The sequence below is a fragment of the Castor canadensis genome, chromosome 8, assembly GCF_047511655.1.
Source record: "Castor canadensis chromosome 8, mCasCan1.hap1v2, whole genome shotgun sequence".
NCBI lineage: Eukaryota > Metazoa > Chordata > Mammalia > Rodentia > Castoridae > Castor > Castor canadensis.
The window spans coordinates 49,178,559-49,202,092 of record NC_133393.1 but is presented as its reverse complement, the minus strand read 5'-3'; the positions used below and the strand labels follow the sequence as shown (position 1 = coordinate 49,202,092).

Sequence of the window (23,534 nt, the reverse complement as noted above, 5' to 3'; positions counted from 1 at the left end):
AACCCCTTTCACTGCTCTAATGCATCACATTTCACTTCCACAACCCAGATGTTCTACAGTTTTCTCTTACATTTTTTGAAAGGATTAGGACCATTTACAATGAATTCTCAAAAAAAAAAAAAAAAGAGAGAGATGAATTCTCATGCCAAGAAAAACAAAAGCATTAAAGAAAATACTGTTACATCTAATAATTACAAGTTCACATAATTTCATAAACTAGGGTGAAAACTGAATGACAATGTAAGAGAAAGAAAGTATGAGCATCTTCAACTTCTTTGCCTCAGATTTTTTCTGTATGTCTTTTTATCTGTTCTCTCCCCTCCTCCTTCCCTGGCAGTCATTTAGGAAATCTTACTTCCCCCAGGTAGCTTTAAGACCATGCTCTATGTCCTGTGAATTATTTTCTATTCATTATCATAACTTCACTGATCATTTCTGCATTAGTTTTTTCCACTTAACGTAGGCAACAAATATCATACATCCTCAGACACTTGCTCTGTCCTTTCCTGTTCTCCTATACCAAACTGCTCTTTTCCACTTGGTACCTCTGCATCCTTACCACTCCCTACATCTCTGACAGGTGACTGTTACAAATGTTCTCCTGACTACCCCCTTCACACACCTCTGTACTGAGTTACCTGTAAGCAGTGGACATGGCCAAACACCATGCTTTGCCTCTCTTCTCCTTGCTGTTCTTCTTGGCCTCTTTGCTCATTCCTTCTAGGCAACAGAGCCCACTTTTACCTCTCTTCAAATGACTGAGTAGCCTCTAAGCTGACAGCTGGCATTTTTAATTGCCTGGGATGCACCAGTACATTGCTGGCATCTGACTCAACCTGTCTCCAGAACTTTCTCTTCCTTCATATGGATCTCTTTTGTTCCGTACTGCTGTTAGCAGCATTCACTGAACAAAGTCTCTCTCTCTCTCTCTCTCTCTCTCACACACACACACACACACACACACACACACACACACACACACACACACACACAAAGTTATACTGATGTAACAAGTCATCTTGGCCTCTAGGGAGGCAGCTCAGATTGTTGACCAGTGCTATGTTTGCAATCAGGCAGAACTGCCTTCAGGTTCTGTTACTATGGATTATTAAATCCAGACAGGTATTAATTAATGAGACACTTCTGAAACTTTTTGACATCCTGTAGAAATAATGAAGACTAAAATCAAACCAAATGTGTTAACATTTAGAATAGATTTAAGTGTAAATGTGGTAACTGGTTTTGTAACAACTATTTCTGTATTGTTTTAGCTATTCTTTAAGGTGTTTGAAGCATTTAAAAGCAGCAGCTTTATTAGATTAGCAACTGCTTTTTAAATTGGTTAAGGAAACATAAATTTGCTTTTAATCAATGCTTAAATGTTTACCAAAGATCCATTTTAAAGTTTCATTTATTGGATATGTAAGATTAATAAACTGATCATTAAATTGAGAACAAACTTATCCATGGCCATTAGCCCTCTAGATATTAAAAACCATCTAACATCAAGATGTTAGATGTACATCGTGCATGTATCTTTTTTTTGTCTCAATAGGGTTTAGGACCATGGCTTTAAATAGAAGAGGCTAGCTGATTAGGATGAGCTTGAACATGTGTATTTTAAAAAGGTAGCTCTCCTTTTCAAGAAAACTGCTCAGGTCATCTTATAATCAGGATAGAGAACAGAATAACCATTGTGTCTGTGCATACCATTAAATTATCAGTCAACTCTCATTTTGCTTGGTATCAGCAGATGTTCTATACTCTCTAGATAAAATGCATTGAATTTCAAGAAGGCTATAATTTGACGGTGTAGAAAATTTTATGTTGCAGAGAGATTTTTATTGTAAAAAGTTTTAACCTGTAAACATGCTTTTTTATTTTTAATGATTTACCATTTACCACAAACAATGATAGAAATTATAATGAAAAGATAAATCTTAGATTTTAAATGAGAATATTTGGAGCACATACTATTTAATTACTAAAGGATTTTATTCCTTTCTGATTCCTTTCTACCATCCCCGGGGTTTTTTCTGTGTGTAGAGAAGCTTACAGAAATTGACCTGTAGCCCATGAGAATTTATTTAGAAAGGCACTCAGGAATTGGGTCTCTAGCTGGTTAAGTCAGAGCTTGTGGGCCAGTGGTTGCAGGAAAGAAAGAAAATCAGATGTGCTGCACTGTGATTTTTTCCCTTTCCTATGATATGCCCTCTACTTCTGTAGGGCACTCTCCTGTTGTTGGGACACAATCGTAAATATTTAAGCACGCAATTCTGCACCTTAGGAATGAATTTTTATTTTTTACCTTAGCGAAAACAGGTTATCTAGTATCTGGTAACACAGTACGTGATAGGTATTAATTATTGTATTCATACAACTATTCAGTGAAAAAAGATTCTTCTTTCAAAAGGGACCACACACCAATTCAGTAATTCTAAGACCCAAGCTGGTAAAAAAATTTTTGTAGAATAAACTTACTATTGAGTAATTCTGCTGTGCCTGTACCCAATTTCCCATATGGAGTTTCACATCCAACTTATTTCTCTACTCCCACACTCCTCCCCACTCAGATCCATGGAACCCGATGTTGGCATACTGTTGGTCATTTCTCATCTTTTGGCTGTGGGGCTAGAAATACAATGGGGAAAGATGAGCATGACAATTGAGTAAGAAACTCCAGATCTTAATCGTTAAGAATAAGAAGTGTAAAAAAATCTATTGTACAAGATGGTGACTATTGTTAACAATAATGTAGTACTGTACACTTGAAAACTGCTCAGAGAGTAGATCTCAAATGTTCTGCTTTTTTTTTAAACAAAGTCTTTGTGTTTTATTAAGACAATTTGCTTCCTTTGGTTCATTTTGTCTTTATTAGGTTTTTCTTGGCCACACTGGAGCTTGAACTCAGGGCTTCATGCTTGCTAGATAGGCACTCTACCACTTGAGCCACAGCTTCAGCTCTCAAATGTTTTTAAAGCCACAAAAAAAAAAAAAAAGGGTGTGTGGTGATAGTAACTGGATTAATTAAATCATTTTACAACATACACTTATATAAAAATATCATGTTGTAAACTAAGTGTACACAATTTGAATCTGTCAATTCAAAAAGAAAAAAACAAGAAACACTTGGCTGTCTTGGTGCATACCTGTAACCCTAGCGCTTAGGAGGCTGAGGGAGGAGAATTGTGAGTTAGAGGTCAGCTTGAGTACATACAAATACACATATGGGGGAGGGGGTAGGAAGGGAAGGAGAGAAAGAAGGAAGTAGGGACGGTGGGAGGGAGGGAGGAAAGGAGGAAGGGAACAAGAGACCCTGTCTCAAACACCAAAAAGAACTAGAGTTGTATTTTTCCCTTGTGCCTCAAAGCTTTTATGTAAAGGACTAAGGGTAACCTATTTTTTTTTTTAACTTCAGACTTGCTTTCAATGAAGACAGGTGATTTTTCATATATACTTCTTCCTTTTTTGTGGTGCTGGGGATGAACCCAGGGCTTTGAACATGTCAGGAAAGTGCTCTACCACTGAGTGACACCCCTTTACATATATCCTTAAAAATAATGGTCTTGAAATGTCTTCATTGTAGGTGCTAGGTATTAAAATAAATACACCCTGAAATCAAAAGCAAGGTATAAATGGTGTATAGCATGGAATTTCACAATTCCCTTCCTTCTTCAAAAGAGCTGTTCCCTTAAAAGAAAAAGTTGTATTTTTCTTTTCCCGCTTTGGAAGGTAAAAGATATTAAATGAGCTAGGGTTCAGATGGGACCTACTGCAACAGGCATGAGTCCATAAGGTTTGATTTTGCTCTATGGAAATGCTGTTAAAAGCATATTAAAAAAAAGGATTTGCTTATATTTTATACAGATCAAACTTATTACCATTCAGAAAATGGATCTTGTTCTCTAAAGAAAGTAAGTGTATAGAATATAAATAGCTGGAGTTCATGGTTTTGAGTTGAGGACAAGGTGATGCCCACTAATTCATACAGCAAACCCTTGCTGAGTGCCTACTGCAAATCAGGCACTGTTTAGGGTCTGGTGCTAGCAGTCCTTAATCTCAAGGCACCTCTAGAAGGTGGCAATGAACAGGAATCCTGCAGATATCAGTATAGAAAAACAGGGAGCAGTGGAACAAATGCTCACGTCACACCTCCAATTAAATCCTAAACACAGCTCCCTCAGAGCAGGATCAACCAAGGATGTGCAAGGTCCCTGGCTCTTGCTCACAGCAAAGGACGCTGATCTCACAGGCTCTGCTTTTTGTCACTTATGACCCTAACTTTAGCTGGCAAAGTACTATCTGAGCCTATGCTTATGGATATTCCTTCTTCCCTGCCCAGAGTGTTTCCGTGCTCCTGTACATATGCTATTTTATTACAATCATCTCCTAAGTTCCTTGAGGGCCGAGTCTGTGTTCCATCACAGACTTAGATGAAAGTCTGGCACAAAGATAAATCTTGGTTTAATGAATGAACAAGTTATCAAGTGAATTAAGGAAGCTGTGTTCAGGGCTAAGGACAGACAACCTAATGGTTGCAAAGAAAAATTACCCAAGAAACAGGTTGTCTTCGTGATAGCTTCTAGAGACAACTGAAAAATATTGGGAAGCAATGGGCTTTGGGTTCAAGTTGCTTGTATTGAAATGAAAAGGGAAGACAAATACACACTTACCTTATCAGAGATGGGCAATATAAAGTGCACAGTACAATACCTGACACAAAGCAGGCACCTAACAGGGTAAAAGCTAGCCCAAAATAATGTAGGACAGGGTAAAAGCTAGCCCAACATAATCTAATCTCTGCCCATGAGAACTCCACAGTTCAAGAGGAGAGACTGACCCACAGGGAAGGTGATAGTAAGTGGCTTCCTCAGGGTCATGCAGCTGCTTAGTAGTAGAATTGAGACTTTAACCAGGTTTGTCTGGTTTCCATATCTGTGTTCTGAACTACCACACTCAGGCTACATGTCAAGACTAGAGACAGACTAGAGAGCTGTCTGTGCAGGAGGCAGATGTGTCACGGTGGTGGGCGTGACCTTAGGGAAAAGAAAAGGGCCAATGAAGGAAGCATGGGCCATGCCTAGTTCTTACAGGGAGAGAAGAAGAGGGCCAGCAAAGGAAACTGGGACAGAAGTGACAGGAGGGGAGTCCTCATACCAAACAATGTGTGGAATTAATGGAGCCATGTGTGATTCTGGAAAACTGAAAACTCCAAGATTAAGAATTCATAATGGGTTATGACGGAGTGTTTTCAATGAGTCTTGGGGTAAGATCATGAGTTTGTTCAACTGGGAATGAGAAATGAGAAATGAGATAAGATTAGTGAGAAATGTGCCTGATTATATTTAGGATTTATTCTTATTAAAGGGGGGGGGCTCCACTGTGGGATGTACAAGTTAGCTAGGTGATAAGGGAATGAGAAAGATTACCATTTTGCAACCATTAATTCGAGAATTGACTCAGTCAATGCACACTGATAGGTCTGAAAACCACTGGATGAAAAGCTGCTGGGGGAACACATTATTTATGAGTTACGAAGGGTAACAGGACATTTACAGTGGAAATATCTGGTTGATTCCACTCTAACAAATGACCCAAGCTAGAATGAACCAATAATGGTATTAGTGACACTCTGGGCCTCTTGATATAATGCAACGGAAAGAAGGCCATTTTACCTGTGGTACTTTCCTGCCAAGTGCTTACTCAGAGAACATCATCAGACAACAACCTGACAAATTAAGACTGAACATTTTGAATTGAATGTCAGTGTCATGAAAGTTAATAAAAATTGCAGAGAATTCTTCTATGTTAAAGACTACAGAGACATGACTACAAAATGCAACGTCTGATCTTGCACAGATCATGGATTAGGGAAAAAATAAAGACAAGCCAAACACCCCAGAGCCTTCATTTGCTTAATAAATGATGCACATTCATTCTTTCTGACACCTGGGTGTCTCTCTCCTCTAGGATTGGGTGTCCTTTTAAAGAGCCCTGCAAAGTCACTGTTTGACTTCGGGCAAGTCATTTCAGCTCACCAAGCCTTCTCAGTTTCCTCTGTGAAAATGATGGGTTATTTCTTCCTGAGTGCTCACTGCTCTTTGTCCTAGTTTCCTTCCTTAGAAGCTCAGCAAAGCAAATCTCTCAGGGGAAACATACTTGCATTAATGTGAATGGTGATGCTGACTTTATGGGAACATATTGTCCAGGCTTTGGAAATAGCTTTCTTCTATTTCCTCTGGAATGATCTGGCTCTGTAGCTTAATTTTATAAGGTGACTCTGACTCAATTCTCAGTCTTTTACTGTGCAGTTCCTCCTTTCTCAAAGGAAAAAAAAAATCCTCATAAAAACAATTTACAATACATCACAATATTGACAGAAATCTTAAGTCCTTATGTCTGAAGTTATCTGTGGGCTTGATTTATTATAGAAGTTTCACTATTATAACCAGGCAATTAGGAAATATTGATAAATGCAAATGTATTATTGATGTCAATTAAAAAAGCCCAAGATTGATGAGCCTCCCACAGTGCTCTGACACAAGCTGTTAAGAGAGTAATGCCCATCAATACACATCTAGCCACTATAAGTGCAGAGAAATGTTATGCTACCCAGGAACAAAGAGTGCTTTCACATGAAAGTGAGATTATTTAAACAGATGCGCAGGTGGTCGACAGGAATATCTAACAGAACCTCAATGATTGGCCTACAGAAAAAAATGCAGAATGCTCACTGGTGATTCGTGAAGTAGGCAAGGAAATTATTTAAGAGGAGTCAAAGAGTATGACACATTGACTTAGCTACAAAGTGGGCCAAAGGCCTGAGCTGTGGCATATCAGTACATAAGTGAAGAGCATATGCCATCCCAAAACCTCAACAGGGCAGTTTTTAGGACATTACATTAGAATGTACTTTAATACTCTATGCACACTATATTTTGGAGAACCCATACAAAGTCTTGAATTTATTTTAACATGAATAACATAATCAAGGATCATTTTGTGTGCATAGAAAAGAGAAAGGACTTGGGCCTGAGTTACTAAGAAAAATGGAGGTGTTGGGAATTTGGAAGGAAAATTTGTTCAAGAAAGGAAGAGAAACCAGTTGTAGTGATCCATGCTTATAATCCCAGCTACTCAGGAGGTGGAATGAGGAGGATATTGAGTTTGAGGCCAGTCAAGGCAAAGTTAGTGAGACTTTCTAAATAAAAAACAAAATAAAAACAGAAGGGCTGGGGGCAGGGTTCTAGTGGCATGTTCAAAGTTGTGGATTTACTCTATAGTCTTGCTCCCCCAACCCCAAAGGAAAGGAAGTTAACAATTCAGTTTTGGTCATGACAATGGGTAAAGCACCCAAGTGTGAGCATTTCCTAGTCCAGAGGCCAATATTTTGAGGGATAAGGACCAAAAATGAAGTTTCAAAACAGGAGGTATGGAGAATTGCACACAGAGACTTGTACATGAATGTTCACAGCAGCATCATTTATAAGAGCAAAAAAGTAGCAACAAGCCATATGATCATCAATGGATGAACAGATAAATAAAATGTGGTATATCCATACAGTAAAACATTATTTGACCTTTACTAGAAATGAAATACTGGCACATTGCAACACTGATGGATCTTGAAGACATTGTGCTAAGTTGAAAGAAGCTGGTCACAAACATAAATTCCACTTATATGCAATGTCCAGAATAGGAGAATCCAGAGACAGAAAGTAGACTGATAGTTGGTTAGGGTTAGTGGAGCGTGGACTTGGTGGGAGTGGCGGGGGAGGGGATGAGTGATAAAAACATTCTAAAATTAATTGTGATAAATGCATAATTCTTTGACCATTCTAAAACACACAGAATTGTGTTTTAAATGGATGATGGCATGTGAATTTTATTTCAATAAAATCGTTATTAAAAACTGTTCTACAGCCAGGTGTGATGGTAAAAACCTGTAATTCCAGATACTTGGGAGAGATAGGAAGACAGAAGATAGAGGGAAGCCTGGGCAAAAGTTAGTGAGGATCTATTTCAAAAAACCAATCCAGGCTTGGTAGTACATCTCAAATGTGAGAGTGCTTGCCTAGCTAAGTGTAGGCCCTGAGTTCAATCCCCAGTACTGACTCCATTCCCCCCACAAAAAAGTTCAGTAAATTGTGAAAAATATGCTCTTGTGAAATTCACATGGTACTGTTCTTTCATCCCCAGAATGAAACTATCCCAGAGCTTTTGTTAACATACCAGACCCTGAGTGGTTTTGAAATTGAGAAAAATCGTATTTGGAAATTTTCAGACTATTCCCCTGGAAAAGCTTGCTGCCCTAGTCTGGTCAACCCACTCCAATTTAAGCCCTGGACATATCTTTGGGTGCTATGACACTTGACCCAGTGCATTAGCATTTGCCACAAGGTTGCCTCCAAAAAGTCATTGCTTTTTTCTGCTTTCCAGGTGTCCTTGCTACTCTCTAGGTGATCTGAGACTTGATAAAGAGAATAAGGTGTGCAGCCGATGCCTGTAGATAGTTCCAAAATAGACCAGAGTTCACAGCACACTTATAACAACAATCTTGAACAAATTTTATCAATATCTTTACTGGTGTATTGCAATCTTCTTTTCCTCCCACATAATATTCCTGAGAGAAAAGTATGTGCCTCCCCTAGTAATTTCACCTGCACTTGGAATTTTATTTGGGAAAATACTTCCTAAGAAGACAAAGGACAGTGGACAAGCCTGCTCCCAGAAGTGCAGGACGAATGAGCTACAATTTATATGGGCAGCAAACTCATAGCTGTACTAATTAAGAAAAAAATCCCAAAAAACCCAAAAACCTCCCAAAAGAACTTTAAATAACTTCTTGAAATGAAGAGTCCATTCTTGAGGACATGTCTCTGTGGTTCTTTTGACAGTAAATCTTGTTATTCTACTGTTTAAAATACTATCATGCAACCACACCCTGAATCCCAAAGAGCATTGTATCAGGAGGATGCACTCTACCCTACTGGGTGGAAGCATATGGAATTTTCAGTTGCTATGTGTTTAACTTATAAAACTTAAAACAGTCTGAATCTCTAAAAATACACAGAATAAAATAATCACTGGAACAAAGTTTGTTTAGAGCTCTAGAGATCAGGGCAGTCATTATATTATCAAAAATAACCTGCCCACAAACTACTCTTCTGGAAAGCAGGCTCTTTGTGCAGGGCTTACAGGCTGAGTAGCCCTGGTCAGGGTCTCTTCCCAGCTCTGTGTGAGTTACTGGTTCCCAACAGTGGCTGCACTCTAGTCTCGTGGAGAACTTCAGAAATACTGATGCCCGAGTCTTACCCCCAGAGTTTCAAGTCCAATTGGTCTAGAGTGACTCAGTCACCAGGAGCTGGAAAAGCATCCCAGATGGTTCTAATGTACAGACAAGGCTGAGAACTGCCAGTATAAGGTGAAAAGTCTTGTCTTTGAAGATCTCATTAAAGGCCAGTCAGCTTTTGGTCCTCCCACTAAGACAGTGTAAAAGAGAAAGTTGAACTAAACATTATGTGCATTATAACATATAGGAGAAACACATTTAAACTTAAGAATAGTATTTTTTCTTTTCTTGGGGTTAATCTATCATGGTTATTTGGAGAGTGGTTATGGCTTTTCTTTTCAAATGTTATAAAGTGCTTAGGTCGGGCTGGAGGCCTGGCTCAAGTAATAGAGCACCTCCTAGCAAACTAAAAGCCCTGAGTTCAAATCCCATATCACAAAACAAAAAAAGAAAAAAACAAATTATAAAAAATTAACATGTTTACGTAGTAGAAAACTCTACTTGTGTAGGAGCTAAGTGATCTGAGGAGAGGACAAGTAACCAGGCAAGCCCTGGTCCTGCATTCCTAAAGGGTTCTGGGAGTGCTGGGATGGGGGGGAAGGCTCTTTTCTATATGCTCTTTCCTGTCAAGACAAAACTTTAGATCCCTGATATTGGCCTGGAAACATGCTAAAGCCTCCAACTGTCATCAACTGGGGGTTGACCTGCTCATGTCACAAATTCTTTTTCTTTACTTTGAGTGGGTCATTTCATTGGTCAGACACAATTCTCTTGCAGCCTGTTGTTCCACTCTGGGGCTGGCCTCCTGGATTACCTCCTTAATCTGTTTGATATCTTTCTGATATCACTGGCAGTGACCCTCTGAGGGCCTGGAGTGACTGTACCTTATTTCACTGAATGCTACTGAGGACCTAGGACATAGGAAAAGGATAGTCAGGATTCATAAGCGGGGCTGTGGGTTCCTTCCTTAGAGACCCATTGACTGGAAAAGTTGCTAATTCTCAATAGAAAGGAGTTAGCTGAGGTTATAAAGTCTACCTAATTTTAATTTTTATAAAATTCATCCTGCTAAAATGCAACTGAAAATGCTGGGGGTGTAGTTTAGCAGTAGAGCACATGTAAAGCATGTGTAAGATCCAAGGTTTCATTTTCAGCACCATGAGGCAACACAGTGGTGATGGAGACCTGAAGCCTCATCTCTCTGAGGGGGCTCTAAACTGCCCTGAGCTTCAGTTTCTTACCTATAAAACGAAGACCTGTTGCAGGGAGGGTTGTGTGCATGAAACTGTCCATGCTTGCAGCACTGATACATAGGGGGAGGTCAGTAAAGAGTTAAGTTAACCCCTTCCACCTCCAAAGTCACTGAATGGTCATAACCAGAATCTACTTTTACAGGCTCTCAATCAACCTCTAATTACATTTTTCTGATAAATCTGAATTTTTATAATGAACTTGTGTAGACAAAGTATTGTGGCAAAAACATTAGTCCAAAAATCACATCTGTGATCTTTCATATGATTTTCGGGTATGTCTGCATTCACATAAAGGATTCTCTGGCAGGTAGGGGTAGATCACAGTGTTGAAGATCTTTGTGTTTACACCAGTGTATTCCATGAAGCTCCAGAGAGGCAAGGGAAGTCTGGCTCAGTATGCAGTGCTTGGATTCTGGACTTGCCTTTGATGCTCCACCTATCACAGGCAGGCTGACTTCACAACCCCAACATCCTTGTGTACAAATAAGAGGAATATGAACTTTGTATACCAATCCAAGAGGCTGCTGAAGGATGATCTGGGCACTGAAAGGGTCATGTAGTCTGACTCAGCAAACTGTCTTTTCCATTCAGATCTTTTGCCACTAATTACTTGTTATAACAAGATTTTCCAGAATGGCTCTGGCCATCCCAATCTCCTAATTTCTAACTGATTTCCCAAGAAAATATGAACAGATTACGGTTTAGCCAGCTTCTCTTACTGTAACAAACACCTGAGAAAATCAACTTAAAAACATAAAATGTTTATTTCGGCTCAGTTTTGGAGATTTCAATCATGGTTGGTTGACTTGTTACTTGTAGGCCTGTGGTGAGGTAGTAAATCACGGAAGGAGTGCACAGTGGAGCAAAATCCTTAACTCTTGGGTGCCAAGAAGTGAGTAAGAGAGGCATAGGAACCCACAATCCTTTTTGAGGGTATATCCCCAGTGCAACTTCCACTTGGCCCCACTTCTTAGGTTCTACCATATCTCCAAAGACCAAGCTGGGGACTAAGTCCCCACAGGCCTTTGGGGGACATTCAAGATCCAAACCACAGCAAACTGCCATAAGTTTGCACGCATGTCATGGTTGCTAACTGCCTCCAAAGAGAGAACTGTTATAATTAGCTATGGTTCTAATTATTTTATGGTGTGGATGAAATGCTATTAGTCTAACACTTTGTACTTTGCTGATAAGTTATCCCATAAATAAAATGAATGACGAGCTACTATTATGAAATTTAAGTATGGATAATTCAGTCCTTTAGCATGCAATTCACTTGGCAATATGTTCTAAGCATGATCAATGTGTAGGGTACAGTGATAAGTGTGAGGACAGACAGTAGAGTCCCTGTTCCCAAGGAGACAATTCTATCAAACTAAAATTCTATTGAACTTTTTTTTTCAATGCTGGGGATGGAACCCAGACCTTATGTGTTTCAGACAAGTGCTGCACCACCGAGCTCCACTCATAGCCCAACACTAATAATCTAAGAAGCCACATGGTCAACTCTTATTACTTGTCCACATCTATGGATCCTTGCTTGAACTTGTGTACCCAAGGCTTGTTCTTCATCTGCCAGCAGAAAACAATGTGATGAGAACATTTAAAGTAAGAAAGATTATGTGAATTGAATTTCTGCTTTGTCCTCTGGATTCTATCAGGCGAATACATGTTTATCAGCATGTGATAAGTATTTCATAGTGAAACTGTCACTGGTAATTTAGTCTTCCCAGCTTTACCCAAAGTACTGAAAAGCATCTGGGAAAGCTGGACCTTTATTACAAGTGCCTTATGCCAAGAGCCCACAGACTGGTAGAGCTTCTAGTGTGGTTGGCGTGGCCACAACTGCAGAGCAGAACCATCTGAAAGACAAGTGATGGCTGCCTTCCTGCACACTTAGAAGTCTGAAAATAAACTGGGAATGTCTCCATTGGGACTGACTTTGCACTTAGGTTTTGAAGGACATGCAGAAACAATGACTTGAGGCACTGATGAAGCTGTGACTGTGTTCACTTACAGAATATTGCCATGGGCCAAGCACTGTGTTGCAAGCTTCACAAAGGCACTGTCATTCAGTCTCCCTAATATCCCCTCAACAGTGTGGACAATTATGCCTATTTTACAAAACAGGAAAGTGAGTCCCACAGAAATTCATGTGCCTGCATGTCAGAAGACTTGTGATCAAGAGGCTGAGCCTCAGTTCACATGGCCAAGTAGAACTTTGACTAGAACCAGCCCTGAGCTCCAGCTGAACATTCTTCTTTCTGTGTCTTTCCATCCAGCCAGTCTGCTCTTATTAAGCATTAATGGAGTACTTACTACATCTATGAGGCACTAAGAGTACACAGTGAATAAGAAAACAATCCTGTCTCTCTGCAAGCTCATAGGCAATGCCACTGCAAAATCATGTGATAAGTGCTATAGGGTAAAGACACATTTGAGAGCTTTGGTGGCCCAGAGGACAACCAGGTAAAAAATGGCACTAAATGTCTCCCTAGGGAGCTGGCAATGGCAGGGAGCTCACTAGGTGTGCACTATGTGCCTTGTGTGCTGCTTAGGCCAGTGGACATGGAAGACCCTGTCTGCAAGGATCGTGCAATCAGCTGAAGAAAGACTCACTGTTATGAAGCAACTGGCAGAGGCTCGAATGAAACAGGACTGTCATGAGACAGGCTGCACATAGTACAGAAACAGACAGGAGCAAGCCATTTTCCTAATGGCTCCCTCAACTGCTGGGAGAGAAAAAAAGCCTGGTCATTGATTGACTTGCCAGAAAAAATGGGCTGAGTTTCAAAAATCATTTTCTGCAAGAAAACAACTATATTATGAAACACATGAACACCTATACAGACAGCTGCAAACTAAATACCAGCTAAGAGTTATTTAAAAAAAAAAAATTAAAACACCAAGTTTGGCTTTGCTAATAGAACCTGTTCAAAACAAGAACAAACTTCATTTTTGTCCTTTCTCCCCCACTATACTCCTTCTAGAAGCCCTGCTGAGGCCCAGGGAGGGCAAGCTCATGAGGAAATGAGTTATCCCACTCTATCACCTGTAGGAGAAGGCAGCTTCTGTTTCATAGCTCACAGCTCCCTGAAGTCACCATGATCCACAGAACCTTCCAGCCATCACTGAGTGTTAAAAAGCTTGCCTTTTCTCAATTAGGCCCTGCTGCTGCAGACTGTGAAGAGCCAAATTATATAAGCCGGCATTATGTAACCCAGTTACTCCCCCATGCACAACATGGGTACTGTTTGTGAGTGCTGAGCAGTCAGTAACAGCTGTGGCCAGAGGCACAGCCTACCCTTCACCCATTCACAAGGGTGATGTCTCTGGGATTAACAGGCATTATCATTTATCTTCAGAATCAGAAAGTATCAGGCATGAAGGAATCTTTGAAATCCATGGAGCAACCTTTTCCATACCACTGGAGGAAGCTGGTATGTGAGGGTTGGCTGTCAGCCAGTAGGGTGGGAACAGGACCCTGGTCTCCTGGTTCCTGGGCCAGCAGTCAGTAACTGAGTATTGAGCTGTTGTGGCTCTTCTATATCTGTGAAGGCAACTCTGGAATGTACTTACTCATGAAAGGGAATAACCTGTTGAAAGAAACCCAAGTCTAATTTCAACTCTGCTGTTCAACTTAGGTTGTTACGGGCTATTAGAGGTCTTAGAAACCAATGTGCCTAATTCCTTACTTTTTCTAAGTGTGGCCTAGAGGGCTGTAGTCTTCCTGGTGCTGTTACTTCTAATTTGTGGTAGACTACGAAAGGGAATCCTTATGACCTTACTTTTGCTCAACTGTGCTGAGAAGCAGGGGGAAGGGGAGAAGTACTTTCTAGGCTGCATGAAGACAAAATGCAGCTGAGCGTGTGGTTCAAATGGGGTGTGGGGGGAGAAGGGAGGGAGAAAGGGAGAGGGAGAGAAAGAGATATGAATGGAGAAGAGAAAAATACTGAAAATACTGATTCAAATCCATATTATGAATTATATGGAACATCTTAGAGAAGTTTTAGAGCTTTTAATATTCATAATTGATGAATCCATGAAACAATGGCCTTAATTACCAGATTAGGGATGAGGTAAAATTTCTGACACACCATTTGGCACTGATATTTCAAAAATATTTCAAGTACAAAAGTAATACTAACTTAAGAATGGTAGGGCTTAGGATGTGGTTCAGTGGTAAAGCACATGCCTTGGTATGTGAGGCTCAGAGTTCAATCCCAGAACCATAAAAAAATGGCAATGGTAGTCCTTTGCTTTTAATAAAAATCTGAATGGTTATGTTTTTTAGAGAGATTAAGTATCACGACCAAGGAAAGAGAACTACCAAATAAGTGTTTCAATGAGGTGTATCTTGCTCAAAAATTCTGTTCTTCTCTTACTCATCCCTCAAGGGGAAAAAAAAGTAAAACAAAACAAGCCAGTTTTTTAGACTAAGAGATGTCTGATTTGTAGAAATCCTCCCAACAGCACCAAGGACCCTATCTTTCATACACACACAGGCAACATCCATCCCATCTGAAAAGAAAATTCAACTGCAGACAGTAGTGCTCAGGAAGTGAGCACATCTCCTCATATGCACACCAGGCAGGTGTGAGGGAGGTCATTACTTCCCAGAATCTCTGAGAACCACAAATTAACATAAACCCCTTTTGTTGCCCTCCCTAAAAAATGTGACACTGCTCCTTTGTCATCCTGTAGGAGTATCTTCTACATAAACACTGGCATCAACTTTGATTACTTGAAAGGACAAGCCAAGCAGAGAAGGCATCAAAAGGTTTCTACTGAAGGGTCCTTCAGTGGTGCTTGTCAAGAAAAGCACAATTGGAGCTGCCGCCTTCAGATCTGTGGGGAGATTCTGAGCAAACATTTCTTAAATAAGGTTGCTGAACTTTAATGTTTCCAGAGTGTGGTTTTTGTACTTTTTGTTTTCAAGGCAAAAAGAGTTTTTTTTAGGATAAAGGAGACTAGCCTCTAGAAATCAAGCATTCATGAACGTACAGAGAGTAAATTGCTACCTTCTAATAAGAATGCTCAATGAGAGCTTAGACAAAGGAAAAAGGGAACACACATCTTGTTGCCTTCTCTCATCTTCAATGCCTTCTGTCATCACAAGGCCACTTAACAGTGAAACAGTCTCCTTAGAGCCAGGCTCACATGTGGGAATGGATATGGGTCCACCATTCTCCTAATTGTGTGTCCTTGGAAAATTATTAACATGACAAATCTCCATTTCCTCACTTAAAAGGGAGGATAACAGTGTGTTTCTCAGAAGGCCTGTTGTGAGAAACAAGACGACGTATCCAGGAGCTTAGTATAGTCTTGGTACATGGAATGGTACAGGATGTGCTGACACACGTCACTGCCACGATCACTATCACTACCCCCCTCCTCCTCAATATAGCTGTCTCTTTATGGATGTAAGTTAGGCAAGTAAGCAACTCACCCCAGAACCTGAGGTAATGACTACTTGAGCTGAGATCAGTACTTCTGCAGATTCTTGCCTAAGAGACTAATGTGCTTTCTATGGCAGAGTTGATAATGTGCTTCCAAGGGGCCTCAGCACAAGAAGTTCTTCAAGGAATTCCATAGTCACCATGGCTATGGTGACTAAATGGGAGATGGATGGATACCATAATAGAAATTCCCCAATGAAACTCCTACAGTTTTTAATACATGGCATCACTGCAGTCTTCCTTGTGAGCTTTTCTGCACATAAGAATATACTAGAGAACTATGTAATATACAAAAGAGGCAGAAGTAAAGGAGGTTTCTTCTGAAAAGGAAATGGAATCTTGTTTTATGCACATCAATCTTGGAGGAATCAAGCAAATTTAATGGGTAATCTCCAACTAAATGAGAGGCTTCCCTTCAACAATAGAACTCCCTCCATGGGAATGCTATTGCCCCAGACTTGAGGTCTTACTAGAATTTCTAGAAAAAGGGAGAGGAAAGAAATTACTTAAAATTCTTGTATGAAGAGGCCTTTTAGTTTCAGAGGAGCTATCAGACTGAAAAAAATATGAATGTCTTACATAGGACAAGCTGTAAAACTAAATAGTCCTTTTCACTGGCTAGACCTGAATAAGAAAATAAGAAAGAACTAACTTCCACAATGATAATGGACCTCATCCCAATTCTGCCTTCGAAGAGTTTATCATATCATTCCACAAATAGATGGCACAGAGTGGGTACTCAATAAAATGTGTGTGTGGAGTTGCAAAATACAGTGTTGCTGAGGGATCTAGTAGATTGCACTTAATGTGGCTGAGAAGCCAGCCAAGGAGTAGGAAAAGGCCAACAAGAAAGCAGCATTAACATTCAGCAGGGGTCTGGGGGAAAGTAATTTAATCTTTCTCTTGCCTTTAAGTTATCCTATTACTGGTCAACAACTACCATTTCATTTTCTGGTGACCACAGATTTGCACCAGTCCTCATAACCTACCTTCTGAGGAACAAAGAAAACTAACAGCAGAGATGCTAGCAACATAAATGAAATAAACTGAAAAAGATATAAATTCACCAGCTCAAGCTTCAAATGACTTGAAACTTCCCACCCTTAAACACAAGTATACAAAGCATTTAATTTTATTTTTTCCAATTAAAAAAAATCAATAAACAAGCTATACTTCATTATGGGGGTGGTAGTAGGTATATTTTTTTTAATTTTGAGAAAACATATAACCATAAAATTTACCATCTTAATCATTTTCAAGTATGTAGTTCACATATATATACATTCACATTTTTGTGAAAGAGAGCTCTAGAACTTTTTCATCTTCCCAAATTGAATCTCTACCCACTGAACAACTTCCCTTTTTCCTTTAGTCCCTGGAAATAACCATTCTACTTTCTATTTCTATGAATTTGATTATTTAGATACTTCACATAAGTGGAATCAAATAGTGTTTGTCCTTTTATGTCTGGCTTACCTAATTTAGCATACTGCCCTCAAGGTTAATTCATGTTTAGCTAAATGTAAGATGATTTCTTCTCCTTTCTCTTTAAAGGTGAGTAATATTCCATTGTATGTATAGATCACATTTTATGTATCCATTTATCTATCAACAGACACTTAAAGTGCTTCCATGTTTTGGTTTTTGTGAATAGCATATAATTCTGTTCATTTGTTTTTAATGCCCCTAGACACTGACTTCCCTTTATTCCATCCAAACAACTGCCAAGTACACTTAGAAGTGTCCCCAAGGTATCAAATTAGTACTTAAATTGAATGTATACATGGAGGGTTCACTGTCTCTTACCCTACAAAACCTAAAAACAAGCCCTGGATGAGAATTGTGGGGAAGATTGCCCTTTTATTCAGGTTTTAATCACCACTGAGTGTGCTGGCAGTGACAGGCAGGAACAGAAGGCATCACTGCTTACAATTAATTGGTGGATAGTTCTCTTGGTCATTTTTTTTTTTTATGGTACTGGGGTTGAATGGTCATTTAAAGATGATCATGAAATAGCAAAAAGAACAAATAATAGTTTCAGACTCACACCTACCACCACCCAAAATACTAATAAACTGAGCAAATTATTTTGTTTTTAGAGACCTAAAAATATTTAATAAGCTAAGAAACACTGAAAATACTTCATGTATGAACTGTCTCAGATTAATAAGACTATTTACATATAATAGTATCAACCCCTTTTATCTTAAATGGCTATATATACATACTATCTGCTCTTCTCTTCTCTCCCTTATTGGGTTTTGAACTCAGGGCTTCATGCTTGATAGACAGGTGCTCTAACACTTGAGCCACACCCTTCGTTCATACTAGCTACTCCTAATTGCTTACAACTGGTTTGTAATACTTCCACTATTTGGGCTGCCTAAAGAAAGCACTAGCTTAAGAACAGTCACTGGGTTATAAAACACTGAGCATGGGGAAGTTGACACAAGATTAGTGTCATTCCACAATCCTGACACTATCTACAATTAGAACATAAACACTTTATCTCTCTTACTGTAAATTCACACAGTAACAATGTGTTTCTTTATCCAAATGCCTGAATTATAGAGAAATCTTGTTTTGCTGAATGCAGTCCTTCTATAAATGCTTATTTTAGCAACCTCTTATCTTTGATAGGGTAACCAAATAGTATTCAGATGCAAATTTAGTGCTAAATCAGTAGCCTACTTAAGATGGTGGCCTGGAACCTCTCAATATGGCTGCCAATCATAAATTCACCTGATTAACTATGAAAAAGGTCGGTGAAATATGCTCTCTTTACAACCACTGCACTCCAAACAATTTCTGTTATCTATGTTTGCTGCTGTATGAGAACTTAGAAGAACTGAAGGGTCACTTCACTCTAATGATCCCAGTGGTAAGATATAATGGTAAATACATGTAAATCTTGCATAGCTGTATTATTTTTATACTATAGTTCAAGAAGAATTGCTGTTTAGGACTTAGCTGAATATTACTGAAGTTGTGATAGTAATTCATATGCTCAAGGGAATCTCATCAAAACACAGACACCTAGTTTGGTGATCACTACACTTCTGTATTCCTATCCCATCCTGTTCAGTGTTCCATTCTTAACAGTTTCCTCTATTTCTTGCTCTCCTACAGATATGTGATGATTAAGTGAGATATACAACAAAGATTACAACTCTAGTTCAGAATCCTTGGAAAATAATTTCTCTTGATGAACACAAAATCACCATGAGTTACACAGGAAAGGAAGGTTCCCAGATGCTGGAGATGGTATAGATCTTTAGAAGTCACCTGGAATAGCAACGGAAGCAGAACTACAAAACAAGATGCATTTTGGCTTAAAAACCAATGGAGTATGGCAAACTACAGAGTTATAATAAATTGGAGCTATTAACTGATACCAATTCTAACTAATCCTTTATTAGTAGGAATCAGAGGAAATTCCTTTAGACAGCAAAATGGAACAAAGGACAAAGACAAAAGCAAAATCTGCATGACTTTCTTATTCTTCTAATGAGAAAGATCTAAGGAACTTGTTTCTTGTCTAAGGTAGAAACATTCTATTCTGGGTACTTCTTTGTTGCCTACTTTGAGAGTTATTAGCCCAAACCCCCACATAGGCAGGGTTCTGTCCATTCTGTCTATCTCCACCTGGCCCATACACAAAAAGCCTCCCCAACCTCTCTGACTGGGAGCTAGGTTTAGTGAAGGCTAGACTAGAACTTGCTTTTGGCAAAGAGAATAAATCCATAAAAGCTGCCAGGGTCAGTCAGTCTTTCTAGAGCCCTTTTGTACAGAAGTAACAGTAGGTTATTGAAAGTTAGAAGAATGGAGCCAGGTGCTGGTAGCTCAAACCTTTAATCCTAGCTATTTGGGAGATTGACATGGGGAGAATTGAGGTTTGAGAGCAGCCTTGGAGAAAAGTTTGGGAGACCTTATCTCAATGAAAAAAGCCTGGTATGGTGGTACAAGCCTGTCTCCCAGCTACGGCAGTTAATTTAAAATGGGAGGATCAAGGTCCAGGTCAGCCTGGGCAAAAAGCAAGACCCCATCCTATCTCCAAAATAACCAGAGCAAGAAGGGCTGGAAGCATGACTCAAATGGTAGAATACCTGCCTAGCAAGTGTGAGGCCCTGAGTTCAAACCCCAGTACCACTTTAATAAAAGGTGATACTTCTGTTGGTGTTGGATATGATGTGTATAGCTGGAAAGAGATTTGAGATTGACCAGACTACAATTTTCAGGGGGGAGAGCTGGTCCCAGAACATCAAGAGAAGAACAAGTGCATGTCTGGCCATAATTATGGAGAATGAGCAAGAGGCTGACTTGCTCACTAGGAAAGAAAAACAACCTGCCACTTCTTGAAATAAGAGTAATCCTTAAGAGCTAAGGGAAGGCTAATAAGAAATGCTATCTAGAATCCCTCAGGGTTGCCACAATAAGGACTAAACATCTTGTACATATAAGGATGGATGGGAGAAATGAATGGCGTCTGATGCTGAGATGCCGAGCTAGGTTGATGAAGTCCTTAAAATATCTTGGGAACAAAATGGCAGGATGACTTAGAATATATTTGCCCTTCACTTTTCCACTGATTCAGGAGCTCATGTTCTAGAACTTTTGAGTTTGTGCTAAGGAATTAGGAGACAGGAGCTCATGTCCAGCCATGAGGTCTTAAATAACGCATCCAGCTTTCCTGCATCTTATTTTTTTTTAACCCTCTAAAGTACACAATTTTTGCTTAGAGACTTTTTAAAAAACTGCAAAATCTTCCCAGGTGGTCTCAGCACCAGAGATGACTAAGTTAATGAGAAAGCTGCACTCTGAAGAGTAACCAGAAGGCAAGTTGCAGGGTGAAGAATGGGGGATTTCATGTGGGACACTGTCTTTACAATGAGTGTGTTTGGTGGCTGGCAAGTAGCTGTGGGCTTCCTGTGTACAAAACCATGAGGCAGAGATTGGTGAGCACCTTGGTGGACAGAGCTTGAGTCAGACTGCTTCAGTGGAAGAGGGACTTGATGGGAAAGCAGGGTTATCCCAGAGCCCATGTTCTTGCCCACCAGTTAGTGGTGACCATGACAGGTCAGATCCCTCTCCTCATGGCCCCTACTGTCTCATGGGGATGGAAGAAAAATAGATAAGGTAATAAGTAGTTTTATTTTAGGCACTGATAAGTGCTGTAAGGAATAAGAGAAGGGTGGCTGTTTCAGATAGTATTGTCAGGGAGGCCTTGTGAGCAGGTGAAATCTGAGTGCATGCCTGGTGAAAAGGGGAAGACTCATGGGAGTCTGGGAAGGGACTGCTTGAGGCAAAGAAGTTGAAGGGAATGAGCTTGGTGTGCACCAGGATCAGCAAGAAGGTAATGGAAACAGTGTGAGGGAGACGAGAGCTTTGAGGGCCTTGAAGGACCTCAGAGACACTTCAGGTTTTATTGCCAGGGTGTTATGGTGCCCCTGGAGGGGGCTGGGTAGGGAGGTAACCTGATCTGATTCTTTCTTTGAAAAAAGATTACTCTGGCTGTGTGTGAACAGAACACAGGGGACACAGGGAGGCAAGTGAAATAGCAACCACAGCAGTCAGGGCAGAGGCCAGTGTGAAAGAATACTGACTCTCAACCTCATTTTAGGCTTCTGGTCTAAGGTCAACTTACACCAGCTTACAGCGGGGTCATCCTGCTGGATGGTACACTTGGATCAGGAAGACTTGATATGAAAGTGGGTAAGCAGAAAGCAGCCAGCTACTGAGGCAGCTGGCTAAGTATTTCTACTCTGGAATGAGCATGCTGTCTTTTGCCAGACCTCTCTGAGGTGGTGAAAACATGCTGTTCTACTAGGTTATTAAGGAAGCCCTGCCCCTGGAAGTAGGCAGGGTGCATCCCTGTCAGGATGGTGCAGTTGCAAGGCTGTCCTAGGGAGGCACTCTCACCTTGCTTATTATCTACCTGCTCCAAGGATGCTCCTCTTAAGTTTTTCAGTGTGGATTTGCTGGGGATAGTAGCTCAGTGCCCAGACTGGTGTGTGTGTGTGTGTGTGTGTGTGTGTATGTGTGTGTGTGTTTAAGTTTATTTATTTATTTATTTATGGTGCTGCGAATCGAACTAAGGGCCTTGTGCATGGCCAGGCAAATATTCGACCAGAGAGTCATCCCTCAGCACTGGTCTTTTTTTGGAAGAGTAGTTATAACATTTCAAACCAAGATGTGACACAGAAAATTAGATATAACACAAGAAATTGTGGCAGTGGTTATTTACAGGCACTGTTTTCTAAGCATTTTATACTCTGAGCAATTTTATACCAAAGAAAAACCAGCCTGGTTTGGGAATGCTTGCCAATTTCTACATAAAATGGAATCTTTGAGTTTATGTAAAATACAGACTCAGGATGTTTGCTTTTCTAAGTTCTACTGCTAATGTATCCTTTGAAATTCAACTGCAAAATGCCACCATTCCAGAGTGGCAACTCATTTATCTGCCACTCTCAAAGTACATGTGTATGCGCAGACCAGACTTTTTCTGACTACCCTATTATATTTTCATGCCTTTAGTTAATAATCATTACATAGGCCTTTCTGAATGTGGTACAATTATTTTATTGCTAGATAAATGCAGAATTCAAGGAGGATTACCAGAATTTGAAATATCCTGGAAGGGAATGTTCCATTATGTAGGCAATAAAACCAGCCTTAATCTTGATATAAAATTCAAGCTACAGTTTTTAATGTTGTTTCCTGTTTGAGTTCTGTTCCAAGTCAGGCAAGAAGGGTCAAGAAAAGATCAGATCTGACGAAATGTCAGCCAAGCACTCATCTCCTGAGTATACCAAGGAAGGCCTTCACAAAGCAATATGGCAGAACTCTGAAAATGGTAAGTGATTCATCTCCGCACTTTACAAACAAATTTACTGCAAATAAGAAAGGAAAAACAGATAACAGCTGAAACGGAGCTTATGGTGTGACTGCTGCTAAAGTAAAGAACAGCAGTGAAAAGAGCAATTTTCTCAGAGAGTGAAAAAACCAATCGGTTACTTTAGCATGTGACACTCGAATTCCTTCTGCAGAGGAATCACACCACCTAGGAGACCATGCTGCCCCAGATGCTCCAATACTTTATGAGTGAGAAAAGCATGATCCTTGGTACAGAATGAAAACAAAACACCTTTCAGGGTTCTATAACGGGTCAGCATCCAAGCAGTTGTGCTTTCTACCATCTGTATCCAGACAGACCTTCCATGTGGCAACTTAATTCAGGTTCATCACCCATACTACTCATCTTGAATTTTGATGAAAAAAATACTTGGAAAAGGAGAATACATTTATACTCCAACATATGTTCACATATGCACATGCGGTACATCTTACAAAGATATAGATTGAAAACCAGTCATTATCTTGAATTCTCTCACACTGAACGCATCAACATTTAGGAAACCATGAAAGCTCAGCTTCCCAGAAGGATTAGTTCCTGGAAATTCTGAAAAACTGGTATTTTCTTTTATGTTGTCCTTGAATTCGAATATATGATAGTTCATCTTTCTATGT

At 39.9% G+C, this 23,534-nt stretch overlaps 1 protein-coding gene across 3 annotated transcripts in view; it reads right to left on the bottom strand.

Moving 5' to 3' along the window:
• The window catches only part of Lyrm4 (LYR motif containing 4), a 153,601-nt gene that overhangs the window by 89,936 nt on the left and 40,131 nt on the right, over nt 1-23,534 (bottom strand). The window contains exon 3 of one of the 3 annotated variants that reach the window (XM_020151424.2): nt 1-23,534. This exon is cut by the window's left edge and continues 7,285 nt beyond it. The exons of the other annotated variants lie outside the window; for them this stretch is intronic. Coding sequence (XP_020007013.1) covers nt 23,529-23,534 — 6 coding nt within the window. The 3' untranslated portion in view covers nt 1-23,528. 3 annotated transcript variants of the gene reach the window in all.